The sequence below is a fragment of the Scomber scombrus genome, chromosome 11 (assembly GCF_963691925.1).
Source record: "Scomber scombrus chromosome 11, fScoSco1.1, whole genome shotgun sequence".
In the NCBI taxonomy this organism is placed as follows: Eukaryota; Metazoa; Chordata; class Actinopteri; order Scombriformes; family Scombridae; genus Scomber; species Scomber scombrus.
Window position 1 is genome coordinate 25,967,442 of NC_084980.1, and position 23,864 is coordinate 25,991,305.

The window sequence follows — 23,864 nt, forward strand, 5'->3', positions numbered from 1 at the left end:
ATTTAACTCCCAAATAAAAGTGCAGTATAATAAAACAAATAAACAACAAACAATAATGAGTTCATTAAAAGTATTTCTTTTTTTAAACACACATTTAAATTAAAAATACACAGCCTATAAAGCCTTTAAATGTCAAAGCATAATCCAGATTAGCCCTTTAAGAATATTATAAATGCACAGTGGTCTATAATACTACTCGTATAAAGCTGGTGGGGGGTATATCTAATTCTTACTCCTTTATATGCTATTGGATAATGTAATTTATTTAAAAAATGGTCAAGACAAAGCTGTTAAATAAAGGTAGTGGAGCAGAGACTACCATATTTCTCAGTTAAAAGTGGCCATGTGGAACAGAAGTGCAGTCTAATTACCTCTGCTCTCTGCTCACATTATATTACAGTACTTACTGTGTCAGGCCACTGGACATTTTAACATGAGCTGTACCTTGTTCACACTGAACCTTAAATACTCTGCTGCGTACAAATGGAGCGAGCTGCATAAAACATGATGAGGTTACACTCTCTTATTCCACTTGAACATTTTATATGGCTGTACTTATGTGTCCACCTTGTAATTGCTTACCTTAATGTAGCTTAAACAAACATAGGTGAATTATCTGTGTGTCTGTCTATGCTTAAATGTATTATTCTTCTACACAAGGGTCTCTTCAATGAAACTACCTGTTTAAATAAAAAGTCACATATTTTGTAATTAACAATAATTTTCCATAATTTAGGCCATTAATAGGCAAGGCAACTTTATTTGTAAGGCACATTTCCTACACAAAGGCAACTCAAAGTGCTTTACAGAGTGATTAAACAACAAAGTGTAGGCAATAAACAGGGTTGGGAAGGTTACTTTAGAAATGTAATAGGTTACAGAATATAAAATAAAAATATTTAATGAAAAAAGTCAAAAGTCTGGCATGGGCTTAATTGGTACTGTGACACGATTTAAGCCCATGCCATGATTTATTTAAAAAATATATACAAACATTGATATCAAAGACAGCAATATATGTATTCAGTAAGTAATATTCAAAAATGAGGGGAAAACCCTCCTGAGCAAAATCTTAAGGTGTGACTTCAGATGTAACCCCCTTTATAATCATCATTTATTTTGTAATTAAATGAATGTAACTAGTTTCTCCCCAACACTGGCAATATAAAACAGAAAAGTTTTTAATTTAGTAAATAACTATACATGTGTAGTTACTATGTATTAACTGTTAATTAACAAAACCATGTTAATTAAAAACATAAATACATTTGATACACACACTTGTCATTTTAATTAGTGCTTTCAATTAACAACATTTGCCCCATTTCAGATGAAAGGCGGAGTAATTAACGCTTCGAGCAGTAGAAATGTCCCTCGTCGGACGCCGTCCCCCGTAGTAGACACATGGCCCCTGGGATCGTGCTGAAGGTGACAGGTGGGAAAATGCCGGCAGCTCTGAGTTTGTTAACGGTCACCGTGCTCGCTGACACCGGTGTCGGAGAGAAAGAAGCGTCTGCTCCGTTAAACCGAGACGACCTGTCCCTGTACGCCGCTCCTCCTGCTCTCAAAGTCCGGTACGCGGAGCATGAAGCCGGTCAGCTGGAGCAAAGTGTCGCCACCATCCGGAGGGCAACGGAGCCGTACACGACTTGGTGTCAGAGCGCCTATGCCAAAATTAAACCCAAAGTTCACGGGGTCGTGCAACTTGGGAATGACACCTATGCGTATTTGAAGGATCCACCCAAGGACTTCTACCCCCGGGCAGGAGTCATCGCCTTCACCGGTGTGTTGGGGCTGTTTCTGGCCAGAGGCTCCAGGATTAAGAAGCTCATCTACCCTGCGGGGCTGGTGACCGTGAGCACCTCCCTCTACTACCCCGAGCAGGCTGCAGCTATCGCAAAGTCAACCGGGGACTCCATCTACGACTCGGCGGTGCGCAGCTTTGCCAGCGTGGAGAAGATGGTGAAGACCGGGGGCAAAACTGAGACAAAGCCCACCGACTCAGAGAAGAAACCCTAATGATGTCTGCACCAGCTCAGCAATAACAAATCAGTTTTTTTTTTTTCTTCCGTCCTGATACTGTAGGTCAGGGGGGTCAAACATGCGGCCCGCGGGCCACAACAGGCCCGCCGAGGAGTCCAATCCGGCCCACTTTCCTTTCTGTCTCCTTTTCCTTCCATCTTCCCCTCTTTCTTCCTTCCTCCCTTCCATCTGTCCTTTCTTCCTTTCCTTCCCATTTTGTCTTCCTTCCATCTTTCCTGTCTTCTCTTCCTTCCCTCCATCTGTCTTTCATTCCTTCCTTCCATCCATCTTTTAATGGGTCCACATAAGATCATATTGGGCCGTATATATGTGGCCCTTGAATTATGAGTTTGACCCTCCTGCTGTAGATTGATTGACACATGAAACCTTCACAGCCTGCCTGATGTGTGTGACTTTCTCATGCCCACTCTTTGCACTAAAAAAAAAGCTTCTAATGTAAACTCAGGCCGGGCATGGCCTGTCACAAAAAGAGCTGCAACTTGAATTATTTAATTTACCTCTGCTTCTGATTTGAATGTATATTTATGTAGAGAATTAATAAAAAATTATAACATTGTCTTACATTAAAGCCTTAATTCTGTGTCTTTAGTACTGTTACAATCATTTACAAGATGAATTTAAATCAACTGCAGCTAAAAGAGATAAAACAGCCTACTGACACTATTCTGAAGTATTTTAAGTCAAAAATGTGACAGTTGACTTCTTAAAGGGAGAATTTGCCACTCGTCTTACGTTGTAAACTCGCAGTTAATACCAAAGCTATTTTAAGAATGCACCTTGGCCTCTAGGAAATTGTTACCCTTTCCCCTTCTTCATGATTTGTACAACAGTTAATCAGTTAATTGAGAAACAACTGACTATTCTGATAATGGTTTTAAGGCATTTTTAAGCAAATATGTGATGGTTCTGGCTTTTTAAATGGAGAATTTGTCACTCTTCTTGTCTTACATTAGAGTAAACATAGTCTTTGACTTTGGCACAGTTACATAATACAAGCTATTTAAAGAAGTCACCTTGGCCTTTATGAAATTGTTACGGACACTTTTCCCCTTGTTAATGTTTTATACACCAGTTAATTGAGAAAATAATAAACTACTGACACCTGATTATTCATTTTAAGCAAATATCTCAACATATTTGATGTTTCTGGCTTCTTAAAAGAAGGAATTTGTCACTCTTCTTGTGTTACATTATAGTAAACTTGCCGTTTCAAGAATTCACCCTGGCCTTTAAGAAATTGTTACGGACACTCTTTCCCTTCTTTCTTACGTTTTGTAGACCAGTTAATAAATTCATTGAGAAAATAATAAACTACTGACACTATTCTGAAATTTTAAGTCATTTTTCAAGCAAAAATGTCAAAATATTTAATGATTCTGGCTTCTTAAAGGGAGAATTTGCTGCTCTTCTTGTATTAAATCATAGTAAACTTAAAGGTTTTGGCTTTTACGCTGTTGTTTATACAAAATAAACTATTTTAAAAATTCACCTTGGACTGTAGGAAATTGTTATGACACTTTTCCATCAATTGTTACGTTTTCTACATCAGTTAATTGAGAAAATTAACAGATTAATTGAAAATATTTGCAAATTTTAGCTATAAAAACCTACATATTAATACTTAATATCTAGGAAGTAATTACTACTTACTCTTATAATGCACACATCGAGCTCCAGACTAGTTTGAGCCTCAAAATGAAAACATGTTGCGGTGGTAAATGGGAGCTAACGTCTGGCTCAGAAGCATTCATTTAAAAAAAGTCAGATTAAATAACCATATTAAACTTAAAAGTTTGGGCCTTTACACTGTTTATGCAAAATAAGCTATTTAAAGAATTTACCTTGGCCCATAGGAAATTGTTATGGACACTTTTCTCCTTTTTATGTTTTGTACACCATTTAATTCAGAAAATAAGCAAATTAATTGAAAATATTTGCTAGTTGCAGGTCTAAAAATCTGAATATTTAGAGAAAACAGTGCTTACTTTTATAATGCACACTAGCTTCTAGACTAGTTTGAGCTTCATGCTGAAGTTGGCTCTGAAGTATTAATTTTTAAAAAAGTCAGATTAAATTAGCATTACAACCCTTCCTGTAAAGTTTGTTAGCCAAATTGTGTTAAACTCTGATTACCAATAACCAATACCTGAAGCCCAAGGGGGAATGAACACTGTATGACTGTTTAACATCTTTATTAATCTCAGCCAAAAAAAAAGAAAAAAAAGTATACAAAAAAAAAATTAAATATGAACCACTTTAAAGAAATTCCTCCTCAGAGCAGGACCAGCTTCTCATTCAGAGCGATCTGTGCTTGGGTGAGGTTAGACAGGTAGGTCACCATCAACAGGTCCTGTAAAAGTCAAAAACAGAGAATTCACATTATTAGAAAAATCTTACAGGGAAACAAAAGTGAAGAACTACAGCTATCACAACTTCTCTGGTGCTCTTGTGTATGCAGGATGTGTGCTTGGTTAAACAGCACCAAAAATAGGAGGCAAAGTCTAATTTGGTTCCTACTATAATCAATGAGAGAGTGAAAATGTCCTAAAAACAAGCCAGAGTGCAGCAAGTTAAATAAAGGATGTAAATGATGCAATGAGGGCAGTGATGAGATAAATTATAGTTGTTTATATGAGAAGTTAATGCAGCATTTCACATTAATTACATAGAGTGTGGCGGCCTGCCATCATGGTCTAATTTGTGCTGCTAATTTGTATTTTAGTTATTTGGAAAAACACGATGCAAACCTGAAACAATGTAGGAAAAGATATTTACTGAAAAATGTCGAAATTACTAAGTAATGAACTAGTTGAACTTGGATTATCACTCCTGCTTTCTTTTTTTCAGAGCTGAAATATGAGCATAAGTCTTTTTTTGATGGTTTGTTTGGAACATTTATGAACTGGTAAAATGTCTCTCCCATGCTTTGTGGGTGTGTCATCACCATTCATAACAATACAACCAGTAGTTCAATTACTAAAGCACTACATTTTTTCTAGATATAACCTCTTAATTTTGCTCTCAGTGCACCCTAATGATGTATTTGACTTAAAAATGTAAATAAAAATAAAAAAGTCTGTGGGAAACACTGTAATGTATTGACAGGTTTATAGCAGGTGAGGAGGGACTTACGTTGATGTTGGAGTTGAGCATGTTCTCGAAGTCCTCGGCTGAGATGGTGGGCACCTTGTTGACCAGATCCATCAGGAAACGGCCCACGCTGTTATCTGCTGCCACCTTGCCAGACTGAGACAGATCGAACAGCGTTACATTTACGGCCGCTATTGACCCACTTGACAAACGCCCTCTAGAGACACTCATGATTGATGTAGTTGACAGCAGGGATACAAACAGCAGGAGGCAGTGTCTTATCAATCAGTATATATGGGAACAGTTTTTCTGGTTTGATACTGACTTGCACGCCATCATTCCAACAGCTCTAAAACTCACCAGCACATCGTCGATGTATGCCAGCACTGTGGTCAGCATGTCCTGTACTCGGGCTGCAGAACCAGCCACCTGGGACAGGTCAGAGGTCAGGCCCTTGGTGCGACTGGGAGCGTCACGTGTCCTCTGGAGAAGATCCACTGAAACACAAAGATGGAGTGTTATACATACAGTGCTACAAGTGAGAATCAAGAACAGAGTGAGAAGGAAGTAGAACAGTCGGAAAAATGTACAACTTAAAAGATAAGTCACTTTTAGGGCTGGGTATTGGTACTCGATACCTCTATTAAAAAAAAAGGTATAGACCAAAATCAATTGATACCAAGTAAAATTGAAATGTCTCCCGTCAAATGATCCCTGCAATCAATCCTTTTTGCACCTAGAGTTAGAAAATATGACTGTTTGTATGGACTTGCTTGTTCTTCGTTTTAATGCGACATGTGATTGGTCCACTGCCACAGCAGCTACGACCCGTCTGGTGGTGAAATCGTGGTGAATATGAATTAGTGCACTTAGCAGTTCAGCAGCCAAGACGCCACCTAAAAGCTCTAAAGTGTGGCTACACTACACGCCTCTTACACTGGATAAAAGCAAGTGCACAAAATGTGGAAAACGTTTATTTGGAAAAACCAGGAACAGTATTAATATGATTAAGCACTTGCTTACAGATGGAGAAAACTTACGGGTGGAAAACTGCAATATGTCCTCTGAAGTGGACACGCCACGCCACACAACATTACTTCAGGTAAGATTAATGCTTAGTAGACTGACTTATCCCTTTGGGCATGTTGTAGTGAGTTATGGTTTACACACATACATGAATGAAAAGTGTGTGTGATGTATGCTGCGACCCACATGCTGATTTTGAGCATTTTGTATTTAATAAATATTAATAATTTGAAGACTTTCAAAATGCATTAGTGTAAAAATCTAATAATTTAGATGTGGAGGAGTGGTGGCATTTTATGCAATATAATGCTTCTATTTACATGATGGGTATGGAATGAAGTCCTAAATTGGTATCGGTATAATCATTTTTAAAAACAATACCCAGCCCTAAAGTGAGAAGTTGTTTTCAAACAGTCATCTTCGTGTATTGTTTGTATTCTTACCGCCTATCCTCTCAGTGTCATACTGGATGTACTTGACGGACAGTGGGGTGAACATGACACCGACTGTCTTTCCTGGTACGCCCATCTGTGCACTGTGTGGAAGAGACACACAAACATATTTAGACACACACGAGTCTGCAGCTGGTCACACAAACAAAGAGAGTTAACGACAGGTGAACCGACCTGACGTAGGCGCGGATGCTCATCTTGCCGCTCTGCAGAGCTGAGTCCACGGTCAGGTGAATGGGGTTGGTGGCCTCGCGGCTGTAGTACTCATGAATGAGCACAGAGTGTTCTGTGATGTCAAAGCCGGTGGCGTACCTGTCAGGAAAAATGTCCCTTTGCTTAATGTTCCTCCCAAACAAACAAACAAAAACAAAAAAAACACCTTACAAATATTAAATATGATCATAATGTCTGACATACCAGCCGATGATGACCTCAGTAGGTGACACCCTCTTGTGGAGCTCGTACATGTTCTTGGCGAACTCCATGTCCACAGCGACCTGTTGTCAAAGAGGACAGATTTGACACATGACCACGCCGTTTCACAATATCCCCGCTTTTACAGCATGAGGCAGCCATCTGGGTCCATCACTTCTTTACTTTTACAGCCATCAAAAAATCCCACATGAATATATTTCATATGTAAGGAAGAGCTGTAGGTATTATGCAGATGTAGAGCAGATGTTACAAGTCTCACAGGGTACTTTCACCCCAATGGAAATGTTGTATGAACCAGTATCAACACATCTTTTAATACATGATTGAATTAAGTTTAAAAACGCACCTCATCTTCGGACTCATTGTGGGGGACAGAGAAGCAGTTGGTCACCTCGATAGAGTGCTTGTCAATTGTACCTGAGGAAGAAAAATGAGATTATTATTTTTGGAAGAAACCTTCACACTGTTATCTAACGGTAGCAAACAAAAGGATATCTGAAATGCAAAAAAAAAAAAAAACACAATCGACGGTTTCGGTTTAATTAGTGACTGTGTTAACTTGTGACTTTCAGCTGAATGTGTCTGTGGTGATGACAGCTTGTTGAAAACACAAACAGAATACAGTATACATTTGTCAGGTCTTTTTTAACCTACATCATATAAATTAAATGGTGTTGCCAACTAGAAGCATTCCCATTTCTAAACTTATCGTTCAGAAATCAGTCTTTCTAAAAAGCTTGTTTCAGAGGAAACGCTGAATCTTGTTTCTGTATCCACACTGATGGGTCACAAGTTAAACAGATGATAGGCCGGTCAGACCAGGTGGTTACTGGTCGTGTGATGGTTTGTACATAATATGAAACCACAAACTGAACATATTGTGTGTACTACTGACAATAACGGTATAAAATACAGATTATATTATGCTACCCATCTATTTCTTTCTATTTAAAATCTGTGCAATAACAATATCAAACTCAAGTATATTATCATTCATATCAACAGTATTATTACTTTAATACATAATGTTACCTTTTTTATACTACTATTGTCTTTTAATTGCTTGTGTACCCTCTATTGACGCTCTTCTATTTTTTGTTATCCACTTTGTTGCTGTAATAATGTACATTTCCTCACTGTGGGACTAATAAAGATTGTTTACTCTATGTAGCTGCTACTTTTTTCCCACTGCACTACTGTCTATTTGAATTACTCCCAAAAAGGGTGATCAATAAAGATACATCTTATTTAATATTTATCTCTGCACTCTTTACTTCTTTGTACTAATCGCATCCTGTTCACAGAAACTGTTTGAGTTGTATGCAGTGTATTTCTAAACATATTTATGTAAATTAGTGTCAGTACATTGAAAGCCATTCAACCAGACTATAGTTCTTTGTATATATACACAAATTGATGATTGTGTGTTTTAAACAGCTGCCATCGGGTACCAGCTAGCACGGTCGCTATCTGAACCGTAACACCGGTGAGCTACGATGATGCCATCCCAAACCGTAATCCTAAATTATGAGACTTTAAATGCCTTTAAACAAAACCCAAAGGATGTTAAATGACTCGACAGTGTTTTATCATTTCCATCTGCGCAATTATTCCCATCTGAGCCGAGGCAGCACGCGTTAGCAGACATGCTAACAGGAGCTAGCCACCACTCACTCGCTTTATTAGGCGGAAATAAATCAAACCGTGGACAAATATGACTTTAATTTTAGCTCACCCAGCAGAGTACCGATACAACGGCTCGCTCCCTCATTTCTCCGCTCGTACGAGTCGCAGATAGAGGCGAGAACGACGGGGTGAATTTTCACCACTGGCCCGTACACCGACATGTTGGAAAAGGAGGACTGACGAGCGGCTCCGGTGAAACTCATATATCGCCGCCTGCAGGCCGGAGGGAGAACTGCAGCTATTACATACAGTTAATGGCCTGTTTATTAGGTACACCTGTGCAATATAATGCAATACAATACAACAACTCTGCCATTAATTCTGTTTTTTTAAGCTTATATGTTTTGAGTTTTGTTCACATTGTCAGGAAAGTGACTATTTTGCTTTATGTTTATTATTGAGGTCGTAGTGGGTGATGGTGGTGCACTAGAGGGCATTATAAGATAAGATAAAATAAGCTAAGCTAAGATAAGATAAGATATTCCTTTATTAGTCCCACAGTGGGGAAATTTAGATTATTGCAGCAGCAAAGTGGACAGTAAATATAGAAGAGTGTCAGTAAAAAGAATAAAGAACAATAAATAATAAGTCAGTACAAAAGCAATAAAGGAATACCTTCCTGACATGGGAAAGAGACATCTATATTGACATAATTTGCATAACTTAGAGTGAATAAGAGCTTTATAAATTGTGATAATCAGGTTTTCAAGGATGTTATTTAATTGTAACTGAGACAAACACACATATATTTGCATTAGCCTAAAACACTAAACAACCACTGGGTCATAATTTAACCCAGTTTAGGTCAACATATAGCACCCAGTGACCTAGTGTCACACACGACAAGCTTTAGCTAGAAACTGACATTAATATTTAAAAAATTACACAAGTTATTAACAATCAACAACAGTCTGCATGTATGTTTAAAAACAAGAGCAGATTATAAAGCTTAATTAGGTTTATGGGTCTTGTCCTTGTCTTGAGTGGCTTTCTAGGTAACATTAACCCAGTAGTGGACTATTGTGATGCTGATTTTTAATAAATCTCCAAATAAACTACATTACTGTGTCAGTAATTTCCCCCTTAAGCATTGACACTGATGCTATTATAGCTATTATATCTGCACCACAACAAGGCCTTCCTCATCACTGAACCCTTTGCAGATGCTGAGGGTCAGAGAGAGAGAGATGGGGGGGCTGGGCAGGTTTGGAGCAGATGGGGATGAAGGAGGAGGAGGAGGAGGGGTGTAGAAAGATGTGACTGTTCCCCTCTGTTGTGGAAATAAGAAGAGGCAGGCAGGCAGGCAGGGTTGGCTGGGGCTGGGCTGATGACAGCATCCTCCGCCGCTCAGTGGCTCCACACCTGACCGACTCCATCAGACGCATAGATGATGGAGCTCTCCGCGCTGCCGGGTTTATTATCATGCTGCCACCATTTCGCAAGTCCACCGGCCGACACAAGTTCTCCAAACGAGCTAATCAGCCTTGAAGATTAGACCTAATCACCGTTTTCTTATTTCGTGGACGCGTTGCTCACAGATTAGATATACATAGTGAATGCTGAGTGGTCGGATCGTGGGGGTCTTTGTTTTCCTGGTATAGCGATCAGAGGTGGACTGATGCTGCGAAGCTGGTAAACACCAGAAATGGGTGTCATCGAACCAAGACTACCAATCACGGTGCGCTTCTTGGACCAGATTATCTTTTTTCTGAAGATAAACATCTGCCAGATCCAGGTCTTATAATACACCTACAAATTGCTACAAGCCGAGCAGGTAAGATATCATCCTTAATTCTCTCGGAGCTGTGTTGTATTATGGTTTTCTGTAACCTGTTGGTTTGGTGAACAGACATCTCTGTGATAGAGGCTATTTCTGATCCATCCACATCAGGCGTAGTGCGTCATCTTGATTGTCACTATAGTCTCCTCTTGCATCCAATCCGCTAATTGTAAAAAAAAAAAATGGACGCATCATCAGGCTGTGGAGGACCGGGGCTCATTTTTACTGTGCAAATATTCACCATGTCTCATTTTACAGACATATATTTAACTCAGTTGCTTAGACTTACATGAGACTTATATAAGAAAGCTCGGTAGGCCTTTAATATACATCTACCATATGTAGCATAGCAGAAAGTGCTCTTATACAACACACACACACACACACACACACACACACACACACACACACACACACACACACACACACACACACACACACACACACACACTGTTTGTCTTCATACCCTTGTGAGGACTGTTATTGATATAATGCATTCCCTAGCCCCTTACCCTAACCGTATAACCATCACAACTAAATGCCTGAATCAAACCCTTACCCCAAACTGAACCATAACCCAATTCTAACCTTAACCCTAAAACCAAGTCTTAACCCTCAAATTGTCCTTTGGAGTTGCGAGGGCCGGCTATAATGCCCTCACAACATAGCAATGCCCTCACAATGCTTGTTTTCCACTGAAATAGACTCTCACACACACACACACATTCACACAGACACACACACAGTCTATCCCAAGGCCCTTTATGAAACATGCAAAACAATGAACGTGCTCCAGGATTGGCTGCCTTTCAAAGAAATGCGGCCTAAATGTGTTCCCGTCCTTCATGTCTAATTCCAAGGACTTAAAAAGCGGTGTAATATCGACATCAAGGATCAGGATTTCCTTTTATGATTTTAGCTAATTTTGCCTTTGAATTGGGTGAAATGGTGAAATAGAAGAGGCCTAAGCTGTTTGGTAAGTGAGACCACACATTTAGATGTGGTAGCCTGATAAAAATACTCACAATTTCACAATGAATTAAAGGAATATATATCAGCTCAGAGTGCCAAAAATAGGCCCTATTTCTTTTAAATAAATCATGTTGTGAACTTCATGTTGTGATTTTATTGCAAAATCAAACAGCTAATTTATTTCATGATTTTGTTTCATCATTATTTTCCTCTCTCCTTTTCCAGGCTCCAGTCAAGCAAACAAATGGTACAATCAATATTCAGTGGACAGAGTCTGCCATAGGGAGGGTATCAATAACACACTAATACACTCAACAAACACACGTGCACACACACACACACACACACACACTTACACATACACACTTACACATACACATAGGCAATGGCGCTGGAGAACACGGTCTTCCCCTCCCGCCCGGACTCCCTCTCGCTCCCTGTGGAGGAGAAAGGGGAAGGGGAAGAAGAAGTGGAGGTGGCCACCGAGGCCACCGCCTCCACCGGCGTCTTCAACCTTTCGGAGGAGCTGGGCCACGTCGTTACCACGGAGACGGCGCCGTCCCCTCCTCCCTTGGTCAAGGTCAGGAGGTCATTCCAGAACAAGCTGGCCGAGCGGGAGGCCACAGCCGGCCAGCACAGGAAGAAGATCGTGCCGGAGAAGGAGAGGGGACGATTCGGGTGGGGTGAGTGACTCTGAATGCGACTTCCTGTCCTCGATGGCCCTCCGGTGTGTACACAGAGGAGATGACTGTTTGTAAAATGTTACGACTACTTTCTATTCGCTTCATTCAAGTATGGATAAAGCTGAATGAAGGTTGCAAGTACGTCATTATTGGCTTCTTTGGGGTCTATTTAGCACCTCCAGAGATTTGGGGGCTATTAACAGACCCAGGAGTCTGGATTTTCACACTCTGTAATCCACACTCACAAACACACACACACACACACACACACACACACATATACACACACTACACTCACACCCTGTTTATCAGCTGAACTTCTGCACTTTCTCCCTTTCCATCTCCTGTGCAATAGTCGTGAATCTTTCTCTCATTTGGACCGGGCTGCAGCTCGTTCACCCCTCAGCGATCTTGACAGTCTTGCTCGTCTTTTTTCATTAGGCCTCTCCAGTGTAGATCTGCTCCTTGTTTGCCCCAGTTTCTCTCCTCCTTGCTGTAAAGTTTATATGAAAGTTTAAAAGAAAAAAACCCCCAAAAACAGCAACTCTGAAATCCTAAAACACTGTTAATTAAAGAACTAGGGGGGAATGTACAGTTTCTCTGACAGTTTGGTTTGGTTTGGATGATTTTTGGACATAAATAAAACAAACACTGTAATGCATTTTTACAATTCAACTACAGTGGAGATCGGCAAGAGAAAACCTTTTAAACGGCTAAAAGATTCATGGTAGACATCATGTCTGGGTGTCAAAAACAGCCCGAGAGAAAGGACCTTTTTTCAAGAGCCATCAATTTACACTAAAATATGAACATGCAGTTGGAAATGTATGACAGAAAAGGAAGAAACTGGCCACTGAGACCATTCCTGATTGTGGAAGTGATTAAAAACTAGAATACTTTAGTATCCTGTCTGTGTTATCATCTCTACTCTGACTTGGTCCAAAGTAAAAATGCTCTCTACAAAGATAAAAACCATCCGTTGCAATCAGGTTTGTACAATAACTAAAGTCCAGTGTTGTATCTTTTCTTCTTTGGGCATTTGATAATGTTGTCCTGTTGTTTTTCATCTGCTCTCTTCCTCTCACCTGTCTGTTTTCATTTGTTATCTTGTCTTTACTAGCCTGGCTTTCCTCTGAGCTACCATTCATCTCTCTAAGTAGTTTTTTTCCCCTGGCACCTCCCTCTGTTTGTCTTCCAATCTCTCTACGAGCCCTCATTTAACTCATATATCCTCTGCTGTAGTCGCAGAGTTGTATAAACAGGAAAAAACTCTCAGAAATTTAGAGAAGCGGCCTCGTATGCATTTTTTTTGAAGTTTTCAAAGACGGCTCGAAAGGGGTTTTGAGGAACTCAGACTCACACACCTCGTTCACACATAGAAAATCACCAAAACTGAGGTTACAAATGTTTTGCATGAGAGAAAGAGCCCCCCCTTTTTTGCAGTATTTTTCTAGATTTCTAATTGTAATTCAATAACCACACTGTGTCTTTTCCCCTCTGTCTCTTTACCAGTTCGGGCTCGGCGTAAGAGGCAACGCTATGTGGAGAAGAACGGTCGCTGTAACGTGCAGCACGGCAACATGCGGGAGACTTATCGCTACCTGACTGACATCTTCACCACGCTGGTGGACCTCAACTGGCGCTGCTCGCTGTTTGTCTTCGTCATGGCCTACGCTGTCACATGGCTCTTCTTCGGGGCCATCTGGTACCTCATAGCCTACTGCAGGTAAGTGGAGGAAGTTTATTTATTTGGATCTCTCCGGTCTTGAGAAATGGAGTAGGAGTGGAGGAGTATTGAGGTTTTCAATCAGACTAAACACTACTGTTGCTAAATTCCAGCAACATTGATTTTAAAGCCCAGAATATCTGATCTGATTCATTTTAGAAACACAATTGCCTCAAAAATACTGACTCTTGGATTTTAAATCTTACTTTCAGACATTGTACCAAATTTTTTATTATCATTCTTCTCAAAAACTGTAATTTCCTTAACTATGTTGTTTCCTTCCTTCTCCTCATAGCTAGATAAAGGAATAGTTTGAAATTTTTTAAAGCTTGCATAGAGTAAGGTGAGAATATCATCCTATATATGATAATCAGTGTTTCCCATTAATTATATAGACTGTGGCGGCCCACCATAGTCTAATTTGTGCCACCACAGTTTCAAAGTGAGCCAAAATTGTTTAGAGTACATATTTTTTATGTTTTATATATATAACCTCTTAATTTTTGCACCAAATGTACCAGAATTATGCATTTGACTTAAAAATGTGCCCGTGGACCCCACTAGAGGGTCGGATTGAGGTCCAACCACCATAGTCTCTCAGAATTCTGTGGGAAACAATGGATAATCAATTAACGAACACATAAAACCAAACATTACTGTGCTGTATGAAACTATATAGCCAAGCAGGGCACAGTATCTACTCTGCAGATGTACTATATTCTCTAGTTTATCAGCACAAATTAGACACAGATTAGACGCAGGTGTTACATCAGTGTTGGTTGTCACAAATATTTTGGGTAGAAGCCACAGGTCTTTAGAGCCAGCGGCATCACTGTACATAGACTACCACATAACAGAGAAATGAATAATGTCGATACTGAGTGACCAATAAAGTTTCCTTTTTTTTTGACCTTTCAGTTAAACCGGGTGAAGTTTATGATACACACTTTGATGGTGATGCCAAGAAAAGCATGCATGTCAGTATTGTTATTAAAGCGAATTAGTGAGTAATAGTCCTCTTGTGTGAATCATACATCCATAATGGACTAATTTTAACCTTCAGACCGAGGAACAGTTTTATATCCTCAAGCCATACATGAACTAGTGAATCACCACGGACTGATGTGCAATAACTGCATTTGCACTTTAGCCTATCCTTTTTCTTTAAGTCACTTTTATAACAGCACTTTATGATCATATTTGACATTATTTAACAGTTATTCTGTTTGAGCAGAGTGAATGGACACACTTTTCTTTCATGAGAGAGCAAATTTCGTTGTATGTGAACATGCAATGACAATAAAGGCATTCATTCATTCATTACGCATTATTCATGATAATGAGTAAGCAGAAAAATAAAAATGTGCTGCAAAAATAGCATATTGTCAGTATTTTAGAAACCCCTTAAAATGTCTCATCATTTTTTCAGGGGAGCTCATGTCTTATTCAGGGGGGGGAAAGCTGGCTCTGTCCCTCTGGCTCCCCTCTAGTTCACACCCTGATTTGAAATGAGATGGCCAAGAAATAGTCCCACACATAACTCCCTGTAAAACTACAATTTGCTGTTTGTACACTTTGGTTTTTGTATGGATTAAACACATAAGATAAGGTGTTAATTACTGAGCATTAGAAGTGCTGGCGGGGAGACTTTTTAACATGCAGAAAGGGCCACGCCAGCTGTTTCTTATTCCAGTTTTTATGCACCGCTAAGCTAACTGTCTCCTGACTGCGGCTTCATATTTAACAGACAGAAATGAGTGGTATCGATCGTCTCATTTAACTCTTGGCAACAAGTCGAGTAAGCATATTTCCCCTGATGTCAAACTATTCCTCTAATGAAATTATTACGAGGACACTACTTTTACTACTACTTTTAACTGCTCAAAGATGGCGGGATGACGCCTGCGAGCGAGTGACCACCATCGCATGACATTTCTGCTACGACGGCTAAAAAAAAAAGCCCCGTTTTTCAGCCAAAAAAGCAGATGACAAAGCAGTATTAATATTACGGCGTATATCATCATGATGTTACCTCTTCATGAGATGTGTCTGCTGGATCCCCGCTCTAATTAGCTAACATATTCCTCTCGTAAAATTGTGACCTTTTTATATCAATTACAGGCCAACCTAAGCCGTGCCAGAGAGCTGTCGGTGTTGCTGCGATTCCTCGGTCACCAACACAGGTCAATAAAAGTCATAGATTATATAAATTACTCAACACCACTTTCATTAATTAGCTCTCCCTCTCTGGCTGCAGCCGTGTTAATCAGGGACATTAGCCTGTGTAGTGCGTGGCTGTAAAGAAAATCTGCAGACTTTTAGTGCCAGAAGAATTAGAAACTGTGAGCTGATGCAGTGATGATACAGGATGTGTTGACATATGATGGAAAAAGCTGTTGTTGTTTTTTTTTTTGCTGCATCAAGAAAACGTGACCATCTGAAATAGATCACAAGGCTGCAAATTCATGAATATGTGTAAATATGAACGATCAAATAATTTAGAAATTAGGTGAAAGAAAAGGTGGATTTAAAGTGAGAGATGAGACCTCATGCGATATACTTCCGCACCTCCGTTCTAAATATATAAATCTTCTCGCTCTCTGTCTATTTCTTTCCCTTTTTGACACCCACTTTGTCACCCTCTCCCCTTCACTTTCTCACACATTCTCCTTCTTTTCTTCCCAAGGGGTGATTTGGACCATCTGGAAGACGAGACGTGGACGCCGTGCGTCAACAATGTCAACGGCTTCATCTCGGCCTTCCTCTTCTCCATCGAGACAGAGACAACCATTGGCTACGGCCACCGTGTCATCACCGACCAGTGTCCAGTGGGCACCATGCTGCTGCTGCTGCAAGCTATACTGGGATCCATGGTCAACGCCTTCATGGTGAGCACTGGGAGCTGATAAAAGACATAATATAAAGGAATCATTAGATCTCAATGCTGCACAAAAACAGCTAAAATTATGATCTGGATTGTCTTGTTATTATTATTATTGACAGAGTTGCATTATCATAAGAGTTGAGCTCATTACAACAAGGCTGATAAGGTTAAAGATCGCCCTTTTAAAATACTTTTCTAAGATTATCACATTTTCTCATCCCATTCAGGAGAGCCGCACTTTTACCCAAATAATAGAAAAGCAAATATGATTTAACCAAAGTGTCTGTTTGTTTAGCGAGGGGACCCCATGTTAGTTCAGCTGAATCAATTAAATAATGTGAATGTACTGCTTTCTTTTTTTAGCTTACAGATACGCATGAATGCCCGAACACTGTGCAGAATAAATGACATTAATTCAGTGCAGATGGTACGCTTCCTGAAAAAGAATATTTACTTTAAAAGTGCTGATAGAGCTCTTTTTTTTTCTTTTTTTTTTTTGCATGAAGTAAGCACTCTGGATGAGGATGGATTCACACACAGACGCCCAAACAGAATCATATTTATGGATGTTTACGAGCTGGAACCATGCCATATAAGAAACGGAGGGAAATGTGGGCTGCTTTACTGAGCATATTAAAAATAACGAAGTCTGAGGTTAATTCCGGTGTCAGTACTGTTTTTAAACAATGAAAACTGGAAATAGCAAAGAAAATGAACAAAAATGAACACGCTTTGTATGTGTTCAACAACATTTTCATATTTTTTTATCCTCACTTACTTTTTTCTGAGGTTTGCTAGAGTAAGTATTCCAGGTTGGATCCGACAGACTCTATTAACTGCCTGAGCTTGTCATAAATCGCTTGTTTCAGCCTGATGAATTGCCTCCTGTTCGTGAGTAGGTGTGCGTTCATGAGATGTGATCATGGTGTAATGCACTTCCCTAAAATTGCCATATAAGGCTCCGTGTTCTGCTCTATTTCTGTGTGAGTTTTATTCATAAAAAAAAAAATCCCAAAGAGTAAAAACGCAGCGTAGCTTCGAGTCATTTCAGAAATTAGAAAGCAAACACATCAAAAGTTTAGGAGTGTCAGTAGGAAGCCTGAAACAATTAGAAAATATGAATACAGTTGCTGACAACATGTCATCATAAATAAAGAGGGGACGCTTTGACATGAAGTTAGAGGCTAAAACATGTCGTTCTAAAGCAAAGCGCTCCGTGATGTGAGGCGGTCATGTGACAGTCACAGAGATATTAGAGGAGAGAATATTATAGCCTGCGGTCGGTGATGTTACACTGTCAGATGATACTGGACAGATACCTGCAGGGAGAGACACAGAGGCAGCTGTTGAAGTGAGAAGTTTCCTAGCAACTACTGAAAGCAACTACTGAAATGGAAAAGGTGCTGCACCAAAATATGCCGATAAAAATCATTTAAAAAACTGGTAAACTGGCAGCTTTAACGATGATAATATGATAAACAGAATGTTAGTTTTGCATTAAGTTTGTTGTGGTTATATATTTCATTTTTCTTTATTTCGGTTTCACATTTAAACTCCAAATAAATCCAGATTAGGCCATTATAATTGTAGGTCAAACAAGTGTTCTTCCTCAGTGAGGAAAGGCAGAGATGATCTATGCCTGACACGTACGACAGGTCTGGACCACTCGTAAATTTCGTTCATACCTAGAAAATAATGAGTCCGAGCAAACTGATGAATGTCCCAAATGTTCTTAAATCACTCGAATGTGCATTTTAAGAAGGAATGGGCCTCATGCAAGAACAAGTCGCTCATGCATGAAGCCCAGTGAGGCTGCAAGTGTTGGCAGCTTCATTAGGCCTCATTGTTGCAGCTGTGCAATCTATATCAGGAGCATTCAGATGTTTAGCTGTCGTGTTTATACTAAATAATAAGAGATGTTTTTCATTCTTCAATTATTCTCTCTTTTTCCCAGTCGTATTTCCCTCTTTCTTTGCACAGAGCCTCAGTTTTACATCACTTCCCCTTCCCCTTTCCTTTCTGTCCAGGTGGGCTGCATGTTCGTGAAGATCTCGCAGCCCAACAAACGAGCGGAGACGCTGGTGTTCTCCAAACACGCCGTCATCTCTTTGAGGGACGACAAGCTCTGCCTGATGTTCAGGGTTGGCGACCTGCGCAGCTCTCACATCGTAGGGGCCAACATGAGGGCCAAGCTCATCAAGTCCAAACAGACTCAGGAGGGTGAGAGTGCCAGAGTACACACCGTTAATTATGAGATAATAATATGACTACTGTGGTGACTGTTACCATAAATACTGCTGACATCTCTGCCACTCAACTCCCAGGACCTTTCCTTTTAAATTCAATGTGATTGCAGCAGCTGCGAAAAATTTTCAAAACTGAACTCTTTTCTCTCCCTCCAGGTGAGTTCATCCCTCTGGATCAGACGGACATCAGCGTGGGCTTTGAGACGGGCGATGATCGTCTCTTCCTGGTCTCGCCGCTGGTGATCTCACACGAGATTGACGCACATTCACCTTTTTGGGACATGACACAGTCTCAGCTGGAGAAGGAGGACTTTGAGATCGTAGTGATCCTGGAGGGAATGGTGGAAGCAACTGGTGAGGAATAAGTTGAATATAGTTGTAAATTAATGACAACTATGACAACAATCATTCTTCTCAGTGCTCTATGCTCATAGTTTTGTTTCAGAAGTGAGATAGTGGGAGTTTCGGTGCTTAAATCTGGTAGTTTTGTGCACAAGAGAGATAAAATAACTAAAGAGTGTCACTTAAAAAAATCACTAAAAATGGTTCAATCTGTTTGCCTGCATATAAAATGAAGAAAAAACTGAATATATGGTTACTTACTGGATAAAATGACAAAATATACCGTAACAACAACAAGATTGGGAAATATATGGGAAATAATGCCTTGCAATTTAATTTGACTGTAAAGCTCTAATGGCTTCCACGTTGTAAAATTGTGTTTGGCAACTAGAAATGAGCATTAAGAAATTAATCTTGCAGATGCATGCGACTGTCTGATGTTACAGTAATGCCATCACTGTTTTACAGAAAGCTCACCCTCTAAAACTGTCCATTAGAAAAATGAATTTGTTCTTCCAGGATGAGGGTTAGAGATGAGATGCACTATTTCATTTTTGGAGGCCTCCTCATTCCCACTTCGTTTATATTTTGATTATATGGGAAATGTACATATACTTAAAATAGCAGTGAATATACTAATACTACTACTAATTATTTAATATAGCACCTTTCAGAGAAATAAAATTCATGCAATTGATGAGGCAGAAGCAAGAAAAACAATAAAAACCAGATTAAAACATAGAAGACCATAAAATAATAATATATTTCATAAAGTAGGTAAAAAATGGGGACAGATGCAATGAGGTGTTTTAGCATGCAGAGAGAGCATCTATCCTCACATCCGTCCGTGTGTCAGTGAACACACTTATGAGCTTGTTCACTATTAATCAGCCTTGATAAATTGTCAGTTAAATACCTAAATTGTGAATGTGCTCTCATTTTGCTGTGTCTTAGGATTCAAATACATTTCATTCTTTATTTCTGAAGCTCAAACACCCTCCATCAATTGTTATTTTCCCCTCAAATTCATTAAAGCGTTATAATATCTGGATTTATATTGACTGGGACTAATAGATGAGATGTAGCTGAAAAAGTGAAAAGCGTTGATGGATACACTCGATTTCAATGAAGGGTTTTCAATGAAGCCAATTTTACTGTTCAACTGCATCGACTTGTTCTAACCTCACTGTCTGTGAACTATGTAATCCAAACAGATGTATAAAAAGAGTCTAGTGTTAGCCAGTTACCCTTGCACAGATCTGGACAGAGTTTATCTCTTTTTCTTTTATCCCTTTGTCATACTGCCTCATGTCAAATTCACTCTGAGAGGATAAAATACTGAACTATTCCTCGCTGCTTGGCAAGACTTCAGTTTATCAGAGCTATTCACGATGCGTCTCCATGAGGTAGAGGTGGCCTCGCTGCCTACTCTAAATATTGATTACGTTAGTCAGTGAGTGCTGTGGAGGGTTACAAAGAAGAAGCCGACGGTCATAACTCTGCCGCAGAGAATATTCATGTGAAGACAGCTTGCCAGTAAATTGTTTGTGACTAAATAGGTAAATTAATTATCTCTGCATCAGCGGTATGAATTTGTGGCTATCACTTTCTGCTTAGTTTGGCCACAGCCATCTATCTCAATAATGGTGGTTACTTCCTCTTTATGTTTTACAAGAGCCCGAATGAATGTTGTAAGGAATAACTGTTAATTTATGCATTTTTAAATGTGTGTGTGTGTGTGTGTGTGTGTGTGTGTTTGCAGGGATGACGTGCCAGGCGAGGAGCTCCTACCTAGCAGAGGAGGTGATGTGGGGTCACAGGTTCAGCCCGATGATGTCTCTCGCAGAAGGTTTCTTCGACATCGACTACGGCGCCTTCCATCACACCTTTGAGGTAACGTTTTTTTCTAGAGGTGAAGTGATAAAGGAACAGGAACAGGCTGATATAGGGCTGTTTGATATGGCAACCTGGGTGAGACATCTGATATGAAAGTGGGATAAAGCTGTGTCTACCTGATAAAGAACCTAATAACTTTTCAACACAAAAGCTGCTGCTAATATAAGATTATTTTTAGATATATTTGCATTTCAGCCCCATCAAACTTAGCAAAAAATGCTTCAAATATATCAAAACATCCCACAAATGTCTGGTTGTGGTGTCACTCCCAAATAAAAATAATCATTGCTATTCATCAAGCTATTGTGGAAGAAACAAACCAGTTACTTCACTGTCACCAGAATGCATTTAACTACAAGATTTTTGAGAAAGAAAAACTGGGACTCTTACTGTTCCCTATTCCTGTCTCCACCTACATCAGCTGAATTCTCACACTTTTCTGTTCTCTTGAGGTTGTTGAAATGCATGCTGGGAAATGTAGGAATTCTAACTATAGTATTTATTTCATGTTTATGCCACATAACAAAGCTTTTATGGTCCAAACTGCTTTTGGATGCCCATTGTTAGATGAGCCTTTCTGCAAATGTGCACAACTCAAGAGGAAAATACAGCACTGAACACAAAGTACAGCTGAGGCGGATGGGAATGTCATTAATATTTTAGGTTTTTGGTCATAATTCAAAGTGTTGGACAAAGGGAAATCTTGTCCTGATGATGGCCTGAAAGGTTTTAAAATGTATTTTCTATATCTGTAGAAATTGGACAGCTAATCCAGTTTATAGTTAGCCGAGATATTTCACACAAACCCCAAAAAATGTAAACCTTGTGTTGACGAGTCAGGGAAACACATGAATGTCTGTACAAACTTTCATGGCAATCCATCCAACTGTTATTAAGACAAGATAAGATGTATCTTCATTGATCCCCCTTGGGAGAAATTCATATTGACACAAGCAGTATAGTGGAAAAACAAGTAGCATTGTAAGGGTGAAAGTGAATAATAAAATAAAATACTATATACTATAACAATCTTTGTGTAAATAAATCTGCAATATATAAATGTGTAATATGCAGAAGTTCCTGAGATTATATTAAAAAAAAATAGACTTTAAATGTGGTCTTCTTCTTCCCATTGGTAATGCTAATAACATCAATAAACGGCTTGAGGATGGAGCTAAACCATTTTTTTTGCATTGTTCATTTTGATGTGGGTTTGTAAGGTGTCCTTTGGTGCTTTTAAAAGTGCCTATAAATAAGATGCATCATTATTAATATTAAATAGACTTCAGAAATGCCTAATTAGTGACTTAGTGATTAGTTCTTATGTCTCTCCTCCCTAAGGTGGACACTCCCTCCTGTTCGGCACGAGAGCTCTCATTGGCTGCGGCCAGACTTGACGCTCACCTCTACTGGTCCATCTCCAGCAGGCTGGATGAAGAGCCCACTCTGACCAACCAGGCGGCCAAGCAGCCGGACAGCTGCTCGGCCAACAGCAAAGTAGGGGAGCCCACCTTCATCGTCGGAGAGATGACTGACATCCAAGAGCAATCAGGACTGGGCGAGCTGAACGGCAGCGTCGCCACCGACCAATCGGAATCAGAGGCCTAGATCAGAGAATGTTTACAGAGACCTTCGGTATATCACCTTCACACCATAGTTAGTGTTTGCAGATCGTTTCTTTTGAGGCATACGAGTAGTTTTCATAAGGCTCAGTTCTGCAGTGTATGCCATATGTTACATTATGTTTATGAAGAAGTTTTATTTCTTGATATTTTGTCTTTTATTTCTATCGATCTGTCTATCTTTGTTACAAGTGTATGTGTGCTATCTTTTTTTTTTAAGTTTGTTGTGTTAGCTCCAATCACCCTTGCCTATATCTCCATTTAAATGACAATACTATGCTTCAGGTGGGGTCAACTATAGTATATCTAAAGGGACCGAGGCAGAATGTTAAAACACGGTGGTTGTCTGTGCAGAGTTAAGTGTGTGGATTGCTCACATTTAAATAAGTACAATGCATAGACGCTTTCATTTAACCTGCTGCATGGATATCACTAGATGATATTTTTAGATTATATAGACCATGAATGGTAGGGACCTTGGATTTCTTTAGATGCAAAAGAATATTTTGCAATCGATCAGGGTGTTTAACAGGGTGGGGACGTAACATGAGTCCAAATATACAGAGTCTGCTAGAAACTTCAAGGGGAACTGACCATCATCTGGTGCTAGAAAAAGTCTATTTGGCTGAAAAAATAGTTTAAGTGGCCGATGGACGACAGAAATAGTTTTCCTGCCCTGCAATTTCTTGTCTGCTGTTCGCACAGAGTATTATTATGTTTGTTAATAACACCGATACTCCTAACTGCACTCAACGCAATATGGTGAGTAGGGTATCTATCTAAAAGAAACCTTTAATCTATATCTAGAAACAGGTTAACACTTCACATCACTTGTATCTGTGGCTTTGTTTCACATACGACATACGTGTGTAGCACAAAGGATTATCTGTGTTTTTGTCCCCAGCCGAGTAGAAATTTAAAAAATGCACAAACCGTGTCCTGCTCAGTTCAGCCCCAAACTCCTGCTTCTGCTGCTGCTGT

At 39.6% G+C, this 23,864-nt stretch overlaps 3 protein-coding genes across 3 annotated transcripts; 2 read left to right on the forward strand and 1 right to left on the reverse strand.

Annotated features, from left to right (window-relative positions):
• The first annotated feature begins 828 nt into the window (after positions 1-828).
• LOC133990209 (MICOS complex subunit MIC26-like) lies at positions 829-2,606 on the forward strand. The gene has a single exon (XM_062428428.1). It carries the CDS (start codon positions 1,405-1,407, stop codon positions 2,017-2,019), a length of 615 nt encoding a protein of 204 aa, XP_062284412.1. The 5' UTR covers positions 829-1,404; the 3' UTR covers positions 2,020-2,606.
• Positions 2,607-4,218: 1,612 nt separating this feature from the next.
• eif3f (eukaryotic translation initiation factor 3, subunit F) lies at positions 4,219-8,935 on the reverse strand. The gene is made up of 8 exons (XM_062428743.1): positions 8,782-8,935; positions 7,393-7,463; positions 7,029-7,108; positions 6,786-6,923; positions 6,603-6,694; positions 5,494-5,630; positions 5,176-5,289; positions 4,219-4,393 (listed from the first exon to the last, which is right to left on the reverse strand). The coding sequence occupies exons 1-8, from the start codon at positions 8,933-8,935 to the stop codon at positions 4,316-4,318; spliced, it is 864 nt and encodes a 287-aa protein (XP_062284727.1). The 3' UTR covers positions 4,219-4,315.
• A 2,934-nt stretch (positions 8,936-11,869) lies between these two features.
• On the forward strand, positions 11,870-22,869 carry kcnj9 (potassium inwardly rectifying channel subfamily J member 9). Its single transcript, XM_062428742.1, has 7 exons — positions 11,870-12,167; positions 13,680-13,893; positions 16,580-16,781; positions 18,805-18,997; positions 19,180-19,377; positions 21,128-21,258; positions 22,603-22,869. Exons 1-7 carry the CDS (start codon positions 11,870-11,872, stop codon positions 22,867-22,869), a joined length of 1,503 nt encoding a protein of 500 aa, XP_062284726.1.
• Positions 22,870-23,864: the final 995 nt, after the last annotated feature.